At 43.7% G+C, this 16041-nt stretch overlaps 1 protein-coding gene across 6 annotated transcripts in view; it reads left to right on the forward strand.

Moving 5' to 3' along the window:
- Nucleotides 1-16041, forward strand: part of ddx24 (DEAD-box helicase 24) — a 31929-nt gene that overhangs the window by 1847 nt on the left and 14041 nt on the right. For 2 of the 6 annotated variants that reach the window (XM_033027717.1, XM_033027723.1), the window contains exons 1-5: nt 3430-3537; nt 5641-6419; nt 11206-11571; nt 12815-12968; nt 14167-14682. In XM_033027717.1, the coding sequence (XP_032883608.1) occupies nt 5726-6419; nt 11206-11571; nt 12815-12968; nt 14167-14682 (1730 nt within the window). In that variant the 5' untranslated portion in view covers nt 3430-3537; nt 5641-5725. Of the gene's footprint in view, nt 1-3368; nt 3538-5640; nt 6420-11205; nt 11572-12814; nt 12969-14166; nt 14683-16041 lie in introns of those variants that run through there. The other 4 variants (XM_033027720.1, XM_033027718.1, XM_033027719.1 and 1 more) reach the window with 4 other exon arrangements.

Raw genomic sequence — 16041 nt, forward strand, 5'->3', positions numbered from 1 at the left:
CTTGATATCCTCCCATTAAGTATATGTTTACTTGCCTACATGTTGACTATTAACATCCACGCCTCATCGTACAGATGTCCTGGCATTCAAGTAAGTACTTGAGTACAAAGGTTAGAAAAGCTCCTGAGCAGTAGTCCAGAGCCATAATTATTTTTGTATGTATAGTTTAGTTTATTATTATCATGTGGGTTTTCTCCGAGATCTTCGGTTTCCTCCCACACTCCAAAGACGTACAGGTATGTATGTATTGGCTTGGTGTATGTGTAAAAACTGTCCCTAGTTTGTGCAGGATAGTGTTAATGTGCGGGTATCACTAGTCAGTGCGGACTCGGTGGGCTGAAGGGCCTGTATCTGCGCTGTATCTCTAAACTAAACTTAACATGTACCGAGGTACAGTGAAAAGCCTTTGTCCCTGTGGTATCCAGTCAAAAAAAAGACTATACATGAATACAATCAAGTTGTCCATAGTGCACAGATAAAGGATAACAGGGACAATATTTAATAAAGATATAAAATTGAAGTCCGATAAAATACGCTTGAGGTTGTCTAATGAGGTGGACAACAGGTCAGGAAATCTAACCTATCTAATTTTGCACTCCATTATGAAACTTTCCTTTTCAACTCCCTTGCCTGATATTCTTACATCAGAACATTTCATATTCATAACTTCTTCATTTGAAAATAGATAATTGACCAGAAACATTAACTCTGCCTCACTCTCTACCTCAGCTGTCAAACAAGAAAATCCTATCTTTCTTTAAGAAGCAAGTATGAGCATGTCAGGATATCAAATTTCAAACACAATTTACTGTACACTTGAATTTATTGTTTCTTTTTCATCTTGAATATTCAAATATTCAATCCAATATCTTCACCCCTACCTGTGCAGTTCTTTATCTCTGTCACACTTACCATGCCTCCAGATACTTGAGACTCTTTCGACACTCCTCTGAGCTATTAGGAGTTACACCTGCAGTTAATCTGCTCCTCTAATCTATCACGGTATGAATACCTGAGATCATCACCAATTGTGTGCTGATTAATCAGTTCTGCATTCTGTCGGTTCCTGGTCTATATCTTTCGGTTTCATTCATGTCTGGATTTTGGGTTTTCTTCAGTACTTCTTGGTGAGCTTGCATTTGAGTCCTTTCCATTTCTGGGGCCTCTGATACTCTCTCCCTTGAGCGCCAATCTGCACTCACTCCTCTGCCTGCAAGATGTTCTCAGATTCAATTTATTTTTCACGCCCCCCCCCATCCCCCATTAGTCTGAAGAAGGGTCTCGTCCCGAAACGTTGCCTATTCCTTCGCTCCATAGATGCTGCCTCACCCGCTGAGTTTCTCCAGCAATTTTGTCTACCTCAGATTTGAATAGTTCTGTTTTGTCTTTACTGACCTGTTCCAAACAAAGTTTGTTGTTAAGGGAACCTATGTGTGCTCCATGATTTTCTGCCTCTTGTTGCAATGTATAATACTCTCCATTCCAATCTTACTCAGGCCCTTCCCTCACCTTTTTTGTTTTTTGATACACTGATGGACACATCTTCCTAGTTTTGCTGGAGCCAAGGTATTTCTAAAACTTAAATGCTAATTTTTCACCTTGCTCTCAACATGTGGTCTATTTTTTATTCTTCCCTCCCTTTTCTCAACTTTTCCACCTCCACTTATTTCAGTAATCTAACAACCAGTATCTGCTATATAAAAATAGAGGTTTTATTACAATTGTGCATGATGTCCGTGAGCTCACATATGGAGTATGTTCTTTATTCAGTGGGTGGTGAATCTGTGGAATTATTTGCCACAAAAGGATGTGGAGGCCAAGTCAATGGATATTTTTAAAGCAGAGGTAGATAGATTCTTGATTAGTCCAGTGTCAGTGGTTATGAGGAGAAGCCAGGAGAATGGGATTAGGAGGGAGAGATAGATCAGCCATGATTGAATGGCAGAGTAGACTTGATGGGCCGAATGGCCTAATTCTGCTCCTATCACTTATAACATTATGAGTACTATATAGGTTTTATAGGACTGATCAGTGACAACGATGAGTCAGCCTACAGAGAGGAGGTCCAGCACCTGACAACCTGGTATGCCAACAATAACCTCGTCCTCAACTGCAAGAAGACGAAGGAAATTATTGTCGATTCCAGGAAGGTCAGAGGAGGCAGTCATACCCCCATCCATATAAACGGGACTGAGGTGGAGCGCGTCTCCAGCTACAAATTCCTCGGGGTACATATCTCGGAGGATTTGTCCTGGTCCCTCAACACCTCCAAGCTGATCAAAAAGGCACAGCAGCGCCTTTACTTCCTGAGGAGGCTCAAGAAAGCCCACCTGTCCCCCCAGATCCTGACCAACTTCTACCGCTGTACCATCGAGAGCATCCTGACCACCTGCTTCACGGTATGGTACAGCAGCTGCACTGTTGCGGACAGGAAGGCACTACAACGGGTGGTGAAAACCGCGCAGCACATCATCGGTGCCCCGCTCCCTGCCATGGATGCCCTCCACCGAAAGCGGTGTCTGAGACGGGCTGGGAAGATCATTAAAGACCCCTCCCACCCCAACCATGGACTGTTTGCCCTCCTCCCATCAGGGAGGCGGTACAGGAGCCTCAGGTCTCGTACCAGTAGGATGAGGAACAGTTTCTACAATTATACCATCACATTGCTGAACTCGGAGTCCCGCCGATAGATTTCTCCGGTCCCTCCGTCCCCATTGTTTAATTATTCTGTATTTTTGATTATTCTATATCTTCTTTTTTTTTTCTATATGCACTACTCCTACGGACTGACGCAAAACTGCATTTCGTTGTACCCATACTCAGTATTTGTGCAATGACATTAAAGTTGAATTGAATTGAATTAAGAAAGGATATTCTAGCACTGGAAGTAGTCCCAATGAGATTCTCTAGGCAGTAAATTATTTTGTAATAAATGCCTACCATGTTCTGTGTGCTGAAGCAAAGCAAGAATTCCATTGTCCTATCAGGGACACGTGACAATAAACTCACTTGAACTTGACCTAGGCTAAATTCTAGGATGAGTGTTTTTCTTGGTTTCTTGGTCCTCCAAAATATTCCAAATGGAATTTAAACAATTTTGACATCACGAACAGCTAAAAATAGTACTATAATTTCTTGGCAGGACATTTATTTAGTGATGAACATCGCCTCACGAATGCATTGCCCTTGTGTCCAGTGTGGAGATCCTGCCCCAGTCAGCAGCCGAGAGAGCAAAGGTCCTTTGGCCGAGAGATGCCCCCAACTCAATCCCCGGGCCACACGTTGTCAATAAAGTTTATTCTTTCTCTTGGGGGCACCTCGTAGTATTGCGGCGTGCGATTGGTGGTTGCCGGGTGACGCTGCGAGCTGGGCGGCAGGAGGACACGTGTTCAGCGGACGGACGGACGGACGGACGGCGCTGCTGCTGCTGCTCAGGTAAAGTTACCGTAAAACATCCTATATCTTTGGTTACCGTCGCTTCAAGCGGTGGATCGGACCCGCGTAGGAAGGAACTGCAGGTGCTGGTTTAAACCGAAGATAGACACAACAAACTGGAGCAACTGAGCGGGACAGGCAGCGTCTGTGGAGAGAAGGAATGGGTGACGTTTCGGGTCTCGACCCTTCTTCAGGCGTCACCCGTTCCAGAGATGCTGCCTGTCCCGCTGAGTTACCCCCAGCTACTTTAACCATGACTCTCACCCTCCACTGATATCAGCTGGCCTCTTGAGTGTTTCCAGCATTTCAGTTTTTATTTGCTTCGTGTCGCGACCCTTCTAGAAAATAGGTGCAGGAGTAGGCCATTCGGCCCTGCGAGCCTGCACCGCCATTCAATAGGATCATGGCTGATCAGACTGATCATGGCTTCTTCAGACTATTTAAGGAAATAGGGGAACGAGAGATATAGACGGCGATGTAGAGAGATAAAGAACAACGAATGAAAGATATGCAACAAAAAAAAGTAACGATGATAAAGGAAACAGGCCATTGTTAGCTGTTGGGTGAAAACGAGAAGCTGATGCGACTTGGACAGAGAGAGAATGCTGGGGTTACGTAGTTAGAGGGATCTAGACTCGTACTACTGGGCTGTAAACTACCCAAGCGAAATATGAGAGGCTGTTCCTCCAATTTGCATCTAACCTCACTCTGACCCAGATCATAGAGTGATACAGTGTGGAAACAGGCCCTTTGGCGCTACTTGCCCACACCGGCCAACAATGTCCCACCTGCCTGCGTTTGGTCTATATCCCTCTAAACCTGTCCTATCCATATACGTGTCGAAATGTTTCTTAAATGTTGGGGTAGTCCCTGCCTCAATACCTCTGGCAGCTTGTTCCATACACCAACCCCCACCCTTTGTGTGAGATAGTTACGCCTCAGATTGCTATTAAATTGTTTCCCCTTCACCGTAAACCTATGCCCTCTAGTCCTCGATTCATCTACTCTGGGCAAGAGACTGTGCATCTACCCGATCTATTCCTCTCAAGATCTTATACACCTCTATAAGATCACCCCCCATCCTCCTGCGCTCCAAGGAATAGAGTCCCAGCCTACTCAATCTCTCCCTATAGCTCAGACCCTTTAGTTCTGGCAACATCCTTGTTAATCTTATCTGTACCCTTCAGTTTGACAACATATTTCCTATAACATGGTGCCTAGAACTGAACACAATGCTCTAAAAGCCGCACCAATGTCTAAGATAACCGCAACATGAACTCCCAACTTCTACACTCGTACCTGACCGGATTGGACCCGACCCAATCATACTCGACCAGAGCTGTCAGACATGTCAGTTAGGCTCTTGGGTGTAAATTCCTTGGCGGCCGACCTAACGTACGGTAGATTGATCCCAGAAAGTTGCAGGATTATAGGGAAACGGGAGGGGAGGGAAACTGATAGGATTGCTCTGCAGGATGCTAGTATGTGCAGAATAGCCTCCTTCCACGTTGTAACACATGAGTAAGCAGATCCCCAACTAAGTGTGTGGCGAATTAATCATCGCATGACGACCCAATTTTTTCCATCATCTATCTACAGTGCACAAGTTTAAAAATGCAGTGAATTATTTTCTCTACTTGCATGGGTGAAATTCCAAGGACACTCAAGGGATTCACCACCAGCTAAGTTAAAGCAGCCACTTTGACATTCCCCCACAATGACCACATTATGCAGTACATAGATTGTACTGCAACAATTCATTAAAGCTTCTTTGCATTTTGAATTCTGCAGCCTCAAATACCCAGAAGGTTAGCAAGGATTGGGATCCCCACTGCTTGCAAGTTCCCCTTTAATCTGCACACTATCCTAAGTGAGACTGTACATCTGAATTTCTGTATGGGAGTACTTTCACCATTAGGAATACAGGAACTGAAGGGAGTCTCTCACCCACTTCTGGAGGAGAAATTGTGATGGGTTTGAAATATTGGCCTTACAAAAAACACATGCAGATTAAAAAAAAAAAAGATTCCAGGTTCAGTCTAGTCTGCCGCCAATATAAATTATTGTAATTATAAGAATCTATGCTTTTAAAAATAGAAGTTATGTGCACTTGCACTAGCTATCGGTTACTTGTTCATAATTTGATGGTTAAAAACAGTGGAATTGTATATTTATCAGAAATTTTGCTTTTTATTGTTATTTCAATCTGTACTAGTTGTGAAAAACACACCTAGGCACTTGCAGCATAACGAGTTTATGAACTGATTTTGCTTTTGTCTTAGAGGTCAAAATGAAAGAAACAAAAAAAAGGTTTCTAAAATCGCCAAAAATCCGACTGAAGAAAATTAAAGTGACAGGACAATGGAAGCCAATTGCAATAGACGCCAGTCGTTTCGGTGAAGAAGATTTGGATGGGCTGGTCTGTTGTGAAGAGCTTACAGATTATAAATTGATTAGTGCAAGGAAATCGTCAGAGAAGAAAGCCAAAAGACGAGCTTCTGATAACTCAGAGGAGTTAAAATCTGCACCAAAGAAACAGAAAATCAGTGGAGATGATTTACCAACAGCAGCAACAAAAACAAAGATAAAAAGAAAAAAGAAAAAAATTAACAATCAACCTGCCGAAGTGGAGGAGAAGAGTGTTAATCTTTCAGACGATGTTAACAAATTTGAATATTCAGATAAAAATGAGACGGGTGGAACGGAAACAAATATTGCTGTAAATCCAAAGAGAAAGAAAATGAAGAAAAGGGCTGGAGCTCCTCAGTCCTCCAGGCTAGATGAGAAAGTGAAAAACTGGACAAAACATTCATGTTCATCTGAGCAGGCAACTGATGTTTCTGCCTGGAAAGATTTGTTTGTCCCAGAGCCAGTACTTCAGGCTCTGAGTTCTCTTGGTTACAGTGCTCCTACTCCCATCCAAGCCTTGGTTCTGCCACCTGCTATTAGAGATAAACTAGATATTCTTGGTGCAGCAGAAACAGGTTGGTACTATAATTGTATAAAATGTCATAAATAGATAATGAATAAGTGGCTAACTTTGTTTTTTGAGGCATAGGAAAGGACTTCCATTTATCTTAGTTTTTCATGTCCTCGGGTCCTGACCTGAAACATCCGCTGTCCATTTCCTGTTACAGACACTACCTGACCAGCTGAGTTCCTCCAACCGTTTTACTTTTTCTCAGGATGCGCTAATTGGCTACATCTGGTGGAATACCCTAGTTATAGAGAGTTAATGTTGAACAATATGACAATCTCTTTACACTCAGCAAGACATTACAAATAAATTGCCAAATAGTTTTGCTTAAGCAGCACATTGGTTTAGGAGTAAATATTGGCCAGTCCTGGAAGAACATTTTTTTAAACCAATGTTAAGAGATCAATCAGTTGCACTTGAAGTCAAATAAATCCACATTTTAGACATGTTGAATGGTGCACCATTCCCTCTATATGGCATTGAATTGAATTGAATTTCCTTTATTGTCATTCAGACCTTTCGGTCTGAACGAAATTTCGTGCCTGCAGTCATACATACAATAATAAACAACAGTAAACACAAATTAACATCCACCACAGTGAGTCCACCAAGCACCTCCTCACTGTGATGGAGGCAAAAATCTTAGGGCTGCAGTCTCTTCCCTCCTCTTCTCCCTCTGCGCTGAGGCGATACCCCACCAGGCGATGGCAAAATCAGTCCCGCGGGTCACCGAGCTCCGCGAACGGGCCGGCTCAAACACCGCGGCCCGGGGTGGTCGGAGCTGCCGCCCTCCAGTCCAGCAGCTGCTGACGACGTTGTCCACTGGCCCGCGGCTGAACCCCGGACTCAGGTCACCGCCGCCTCAGCCACCGGAGCACCGTTCCAGCCCCGAGCCGAGTCGCCCTCACGCGAGTGCCGTTACCCTCGAGCTGGGCCGCCCCGACGGGAGTGCCGTTTCCCTCGGGCTGGGCCGCCCCGACGGGAGCGCCATTACCCTCGGGCTGGGCCGCCCCGACGGGAGCGCCCTTCCACCCTCGAGCTGGGCCGCCCCGACGGGAGCGCCATTACCCTCGGGCTGGGCCGCCCGACGGGAGCACCATTACCCTCGAGCTGGGCCGCCCCGACGGGAGCGCCGTTTCCCTTGGGCTGGGCCGCCCCGACGGGAGCGCCATTACCCTCGAGCTGGGCCGCCCCGACGGGAGCGCCCTTCCACCCTCGAGCTGGGCCGCCCCGACGGGAGCGCCGTTTCCCTCGGGCTGGGCCGCCCCGACGGGAGCGTCACAGCCCCTCACGGGAGCGTCACAGCCCCTCACGGGAGCGCCGTTCCAGCCCCGAGCTGGGCCGCCCTCACGGGAGCGAGCCCAGGGCGAGTCCTGACAGGCTGCCTCCGGAGCCTCGAGGTCGCCAGCTCCGCCATTAGGCCTCAGCGCAGACTGAGGCAGAGAAGGGGGATACGACAAAAAAGTCACATTCCCCCGAAGTGAGAGACAGCAAGCCCTGTTTCAACCCCCCACCCCCACATAAACACTAAAAACCAAAAACGTAACTAGCCAAAACGAAAAAAACAACACAAAAAAGTAAAAACTAGCGGACTGCAGGCGAGCCGCAGCCGTTCACCAGCGCAGCCACTTCCGAAGGTGTCGATCAAAATCATAACTCCTTTTGTGGATCTTATAAGATGCTGATTTACATGAAAATGCTACCACTGAACGAGCCAAGCTGACATTAGCTTGTATAATATAAAAAATCTGCTGGATCCTACAAACAACATTTTAGTCCTTTCATTCATTGAATACTTAGTTTGTTTGGGGAATTTTATTTTTGTATAGATAAGATGTACACTTGATGGTTTAGAGTACAGCTTTGCAAAGTTTAGTTAATCCCAAATATAGGTTAGTCATACTTCACATGAGTTAATTAAAACCGAACAGGAGAAATACTCGAGCAGGCCGGACATATCTGGAGAGAGATTAACATAATTTATGTTTGGGGTTAATACATTTTGATCAGAACTTGCCTAGTTTGATCTAAACTAGAAATATTGGTTATCTGAAATTGTTGAATTCAGTGGTAAATTGAGTGCCTTAATGTACCAAGTTGGAAGATGGAATGTAGTTTGAAATTGCATTGGGCCTTGTATGTGCAAGAATCCATTGGTAAACACGTCAGAATAGGAATGGGATGAAGAATTAATACAGTTGTTCAGCTAAAAACGGAACCTGTGATCCGTCAGGTCCACGCCATCCTTTGCACTTTTCTGCACTGATCCCACATTGTTCATGGCCTTAAATTGCTCAAATTCCAACTACTTGTCCAGATGTTTCTGAATTGTTATAAGCATATCTGCCTATGCTATCTCTTCAAGCAGCGTATTCCAGACTACAACCACTCCGTGTGAAATATTTTCTTCTCTGATCCCCTCTAAACCTTTTACCACCCACTGCGATTCTAGGCTCACTTGTATTGGAGAACCCCACCATGCAATCTATCAGATTGTCTTAGTTTCAGGAAAAACAAAGCCAGCCTATCCAGTCTCTCTTTATAACTGAAATCTTATCTTTCTGAATCTCCAATGCAACCTCTCCAGCACATTCAATCCTTCCTAGGGTGTTGTGACTAGAATTGCACACAATATTCCAAGCGTGGCATATACATTGTTTTACGAAGTTGTAACATGCTGTCCCTGGTCTTGTATTCTAAGCCAAATTATCTTATATTACTTCTTCATCATCGTATCCACCTATGCTGCCACTTTAAAGAATTTGAAGATTGTATTTCAAGATTGCCCTACTCATCAATACGACCATTTACTGTGTACGTCATACTCTTTTGTCCTCGTAAAATGCATCACCTTGCACTTGCAAGATTAAATTCCATTTGCTATTGCTCTGTCCTACTTTCCAGCTGATCAATATCATGCCACAGCCTTAGATTCGGAGTGGCGGCGCGGCTCTGGCTGCAGCGGCTCACCGGCAGTCCTGTTTGTTTTGTGTTTTTTGTGTTGTTTATTTTCGTTTTGGTTAGTCTAGTTTTGGTTTTTAGTTTGTGTTTGGGGGGGGGGGGGGGGTTGAAACGGGGCTTGCTGTCTCTCCCTGCGGGGGAATGGGACTTTTTTGTCGTATTCCCCTTCTCTGCCTCCGTCTGCGCTGAGGCCTAATGGCGGAACTGGCGACCTCGAGGCTCAGGAGGCAGAGCCCGCCAGGACTCGCCCTGAGCTCGCTCTCGTGAGGGCGGCCCGGCTCGGGGCTGGAACAGTGCTTCCGTGAGGGGCTGTGACGCTCCCGTGAGGGCGGCCTGGCCCGAGGAAGGAACGGTGCTCCCGTCGGAGTGACCGAGCTCGGGGAGGTACGGCGTTCCCAGCCCGAGGGTGGAGCGGCGCCCATGTCGGGGCGGCCCAGCCCGAGGGAGGAGCGGCACCCATGTCGGGGCGGCCCAGCCCGAGGGAGGAGCGGCGCCCATGTCGGGGCGGCCCGGCCCGGGGAAGAAGCGACGCCCAAGTCGGGGCGGCCCAGCCCGAGGGAGGTACGGTGCCCATGTCGGGGCGGCCCAGCCCGAGGGAGGTACGGCGCCCATGTCGGGGCGGCCCAGCCCGAGGGAGGTACGGCGCCCATGTCGGGGCGGCCCAGCCCGAGGGAGGTACGGCGCCCATGTCGGGGCGGCCCAGCCCGAGGCTGAAGACGGCACGATACTCACGTGAGGGTGGCTGGGACGGTGTTCTGGCGGTGGTGGCCTGAGCCCGGGGTTCGGCTGCGGGCCAGCGGCTGCGTCAGCAGGACTGATGGGCGGCAGCTTCGACCACCCCGGGGCGCGGTGATTGAGCCGTGGGACAGTTTTTAACATCACCCGGTGGGGTATCGCCTCAGCGCAGAGAGAGAAGAGGAGGGAAGAGACTGCAGACCTAAAGACTTTACCTCCATCACAGTGAGGAGATGCTGGGTGGACTCACTGTGATGGATGTTAATATGTGTTTATCGTTGTTTTTTATTGTATTGTATTGTATGTATGACTGCTGCAATTTCGTTCAGACTTCGGTCTGAATGACAATAAAGGCTATCTAATCTAATCTAATCTAGATAACCTTCCTCACCATCTGGCGTGCCATCATCTAAAAATTTCCAGATCATACTTCCTATATTTGCATCCAAGCCATTCAGGTGAAGCACTGATTAATTTGTACTTCTAATTTACTGTGCTGCAATCAGTACAGTACTCATACAAAATGTGATCTCTGCATTGGAGAACCAAACTCAGTTTCTATTTCATGATTAGAGCTCAGTATTGTTGAGTATCTCTTACTGTGCCTTTATCCCCAATTCATTAAGTCTGTGTTCTTTATATTCAGGCCATCAACCTTGAAATGAAATAGAGACCCTGCTATTTTTTGCAGTCTATTTATCGGTGAATCATGATTTAAAAAAAGGTATTTACAATAGGAATGAGATGTTTACTTAAAATTGATTCGCAATTTCCATTCAAAGTCTGATGAAATGTCCCAGAGCTGAAATGTTAACTGATTCTCTTTCCACATTTACTGCATAACCTGCTGACCTTTTCCAACATTTTTTCAGCAGATTAACTAATCAAGTTTTTATTGTGGCGTGTTGAATTCAAAAACATATAAAATACATCTGGTGCTATTATATAATAAAGAAACATTTTTTGATGGATTCACCTTTATAAAAATTCAAGAAATTCAGGATTTTAATTACAATACTGGTTATTTTTCTTGAATTCTCACATTCTAGATATGCCATTCAAGACATTAAACAACTCCTTTTCTTTTTAATTTGTAGGCAGTGGCAAAACACTGGCATTTGCTATTCCCATGATCCACTTTATATTGGAGTGGAGGCAAGCTGAACATGCCAAATTGAAGGAAAATGAGGAAGGGAATCAGGATGCTACTGAAGGTGATGAGCCATTCACCGGCAACCTGATGAAAATTAACAGTGAACATCTGGAGGAATGTGAAGAGGTGGAAACAAATGATAATGAAGAGAATCATGACTTTGTGGGTTGTGTAAAAGTGATTGACAACGTACATTTTGATTTTGAGGCTTCTCATGTTGTAAATCCACTTTTGGGCTTGGTCCTAACTCCAACAAGGGAACTAGCTGTCCAGGTAAAACATCACATTGACGCAGTCACCAAATTCACAGGTAGGCAATGTTATTTACAAGACTATAATGTTATGCAGCTTAGTAATGTTACTTTAGTTCTTATTTGTATTTAGAAAGTGATTCAGTTGAATGCTGCAATTGTATTGGCAGTGACCAGAATCCAATGAATGTCCCATTTTAAATGAACCATTTGGCTATTTGTGCCATCTGAAAAAAAAACACATTGCTAATGTGGTTACCTTGTTACACCTCTGATGGTATGCAAATGAAAAGGAACATCACTCAATACTACATACCACTAAATTCAATAGACTTTAAATTAATAATTTTCAATTAAATTAATTGCCTTGTTAATATTGTTTTGCTTCTGGATGCCTTCATAAATAAGCTTGTGGAAATCTCAGTATTGTACCTCAGTATTTAGAAAAAGATTTGCAGTTATTTCCTACTACTTTCATTTCCCTCTTACTCCTTAATCCATGGACTGTACCTTTTGTTCTACATTCTCCAGAACAGAGAAATTAGCCTCCAAGCATCTATCCCACTTCGCACTTCTTTTACGTAATTATAAAATGCTGTATTCTTCTTGGTCTTCTTTGGTTTGCCTTCTCATTCCAGAAGTTGATTTACTGAACCTTAATTGCACACCCTCTTGGGAAATGTATCTCTGGATAAGTAGATCAAAACTATACATCCAACTCCAGGAATAGACCCAAAAGCCCTCTATTTGTAGCATGACTTCGTTTCAGACTGCATCACCTTACATTAATGGCTAAGATACTATTTGCCTACCCATTTGTATTGTATTGTATTGTATTCAAATTTATTGTCATTGTCTCAGTTAGAGACAACGAAATGAATTTCCCTTACAGGCAGTATCATAAAAATAAAAATAAAAATAAATAAATAATAATAAATAATAAAACATTAAAAATAAAATAGAATTTAAAAAAAAAGCACAAACACTGAAAGTCCACGACACAACATAACACAGTGGCACCAAGGTGAGGAAGGCACCATAGTCCAGCCAGCCTCCCCTCCGTTCTTCCCAGATGTTCACTCGTGGTCGAGGCCTTCCTAGCACCCGCAGTCGCCGCCCCGGGTGGCCCGATGTTCAGGCCCTCACGCCGGGCTGGTGGAACGCCGACGCCGACGCCGAACCCCGACGGTGAACATCCTCCTCCTCAGCGGCCCGGACCTGGGATTTGCTTGCTGTACTTATTTTTTAATTTGTTTCCTCTTCACTGATGAATTAATAAACCCTGAATCTATAATTTAATAGGAATCAAAACTGCAATGATAGTTGGAGGAATGGCTACCCAGAAACAGGAAAGAATTTTGAATCGTAGGCCAGAAATTGTAATTGCAACACCAGGGAGGCTATGGAAACTGATAAAGGAAAGACATCCACATCTCTGTCATTTGAAACAGCTCAGGTGAGCCATGGTCAATTTAGATATGTTGAAGTGGCAATGATGCATTATCAAATAACATTTGTAACTGATTATACAATGGTTGAAAGAAAGAACGTGGATTTACTTTTTTCACATTTGTAAAATATCTTCAAATATTTCACAATCTTAACTTCTTTTCAGAAATATTTGTTATGTTAATGGATTAGTTTCCAGGCACATGCTACAAAAAAATTGAGATAATTAATCATATTATTTTTGTGACATTCGATGGATGAATTCGCCAGAGTCCTTTGTTATACCAGAAAATCTTTTACACCTACCTTAGAAAACAGAATATGTGAAAGTGTCTAAGACAGCAATTGCAACAATGGTTTTTGTACAGTATATAATATAGCAGATGACAAGGATGACTGCAGAAAAATAAACCTGGGATAAAACACACTGATGGAAACCAGAACAAAAGAAAATACAAGAAGAACTCAGCAGCTCAAGCTACATCAGTAGAGGCAAAATCTGTAAATTGCTTCTTGCCCTGAAACGTTACTTTAAACCTTTTCCCTCCACAAATGCTGCTTGACCCATTGAGTACTTCCTGTTAATTGCATTCATATATTAGCTTAACATGCACTGAGAGTCTGCAGCTTGAATATGCCATTATCTGGCTGAATGCTATACTTTGGTATGAGAAGTAAAACCACAAAGAGATTTAGTACAAATGGCCAGTTTCCTACAATAAAATACATTGATGAATTAGATGAGTTTTTACAATAATCAGAGAGTGCCGGGCACCCCTTTTAACTTAGGCTTTGAATGAATTCAAATTCTCATTGATTTTATAACAAATTGCATTCTTGATATTAGTCATTGTCTTCGAATTGCCAATCCAGTAACAGCCAATGTGCCAGATAAGATGAATTCAATTCATTTGAAATCTGTGAAATTGTACGTTGAATAATATATTGTTGTTTGTGTAATTGTATTGATCGGATTAAAGCATGCATTAGCATTTTTGTGAACTACTTAAATGAAAAAACTAACATATCTCCTGTGACATGGTTAATATTGTCCAGGTGCACATGGGAACTGAATTAAAATTTCATCCAGGGGATTTTCTATGAAAGTATATTGTGAAAATTACAGGAACCAATAGATGCATTTAAAAAAATGTCACTGAAAAGACAAATTCTGAATAACTTTGACTGTTGTCCTATTGATAAAGGTGCCTGGTGATCGATGAAGCAGATCGCATGGTTGAGAAAGGACATTTTGCAGAGCTATCTCATCTTCTAGAACTGCTGAATGACAAGGAGTACCACCCAAAAAGAAGGACTTTTGTATTTTCTGCCACTTTAACCATGATTCATCAAGCTCCTGCAAGAGTATTGGGAAAGAAGAAGATGAAAAAAATAAATGCAGAAACAAAATTAGAAGCTCTTATGCAAAAAGTAGGCATCAAAGGAAAACCAAAAGTCATTGATTTATCAAGGAAAGAGGGTACCGTTGAGACCCTCACAGAAACCAGAATCCATTGTGAGATAGAGGAAAAAGATATCTATCTATATTACTTCCTACTTCAGTATCCTGGTCGGAATATGGTCTTTGCAAATAGTATAGATTGTATCAAGCGTCTAAATGCATTGCTCACTATTTTGGAATGCTGTCCTCTACCACTACATGCAAACATGCACCAGAAACAGAGGTTGAAGAATTTAGAAAGATTTGCTGAAAGAGAGAGGTAAGCTTTCAAAAGTGTGCTTGTTATAAATACATGAAGCTCTTAACTTAGATGGAGTGGCTTTGAACATTTTTGATCTTTGTGTGTGTGCGTTGCTGATTACACAATAGGTGGAAGGGTGTGTTGTGATGAGAATATTGTGACTCTGCAATGGGATGTAGATTGGGCAAAACCTTAGCAAATGGAATTTAGTGTGAGGTCATGAATTTGGAGGGACCAAAAGGGTGAATTATTGTCTAAATAGAAACTGTAAATGAGTGACGTACATAGAGATCTAGGTAAACTAGTGCACAAATCGCGGAAGAGGTTAACAGTCAGGGTGCAGCAACTAGTGAAGAGGCAAATAGTTTAATTACGTTTGTTAATGCCACATGTACAGAGATACAGTGAAAAGTTTGTTCTGCATGCTGACCAGGCAAACCATACTATACACAAGTACAATAGATCCTCTTTTGGAGCAGCAGAGGGTTGCCATGTTCCGGTACCATCTTTCAACTTCCAGGTGTCTCTGCCCAGGAAAATATGAAAATAATTTTCTCACTTCAAGGTCTGGTGTCCTGGCGGCCCTGTATTGATGAAATGGGGATAGACACAAAATGCTGGAGTAACTCAGGTAGGCAGCATCTCTTCAGACTGAAAGGGGCGATATTTCGGGTCGAGACCCTTCTTCAGAGTGAAGAAGGGCCTCGACCTGAAATGTCACCCATTCCTTCTCCACAGATGCTGCCTGAGTTGCTCCAGCATTTTGTGTCTACAATTTTAAACCAGCATCAGCAGTTTTTTTTCCGCACATTTTGATGAAATAGGGGTCAGTCTGGCCCAGATTTATGCCGTCTGCTCAATCCGCCGCCATCCCTTGCAGATGTCACTCAATCTGCTCACTTACCCGGCTACTGTCGGCCCTCCCACAGTCACCTCCACAAACATCACAACCTGCAGAGCTGCCAAGTAGTACGGATTCTCCGTATTTTGTACGGAAATGCGATCAGAATACAGATGTACGAATTTGCTTTGTGAAATACGGATTTTTTTTAAATCAGCCCGATTTCCTGTTTCATCTTGCTGTTTAAAAAATGCAAGGATATAAAAAGTCCTACTGTACCTCTAAAAATTATAGCAGATTAAATCTATTAGTATTTTAAATTTCAAGACATGGATGATAATTTTTGTAAGCTTTGATCTGCCTGTCCCGCTCCAGGTTTAAACAGCGGTCAGTTTAATGCGTGGGAATTTCAATGAACAGCGCTATGGGTTCTAAAAATACCACTCCCAGTGGAGCGCTATTGCCTTTACACAGCGCTATGGGCTTTACACATAGCGCTATGGATCACAGACTGTTAGGGGAGGGAGAGGTAGTGG

The sequence above is a fragment of the Amblyraja radiata genome, chromosome 9 (assembly GCF_010909765.2).
Source record: "Amblyraja radiata isolate CabotCenter1 chromosome 9, sAmbRad1.1.pri, whole genome shotgun sequence".
Lineage (NCBI taxonomy): Eukaryota > Metazoa > Chordata > Chondrichthyes > Rajiformes > Rajidae > Amblyraja > Amblyraja radiata.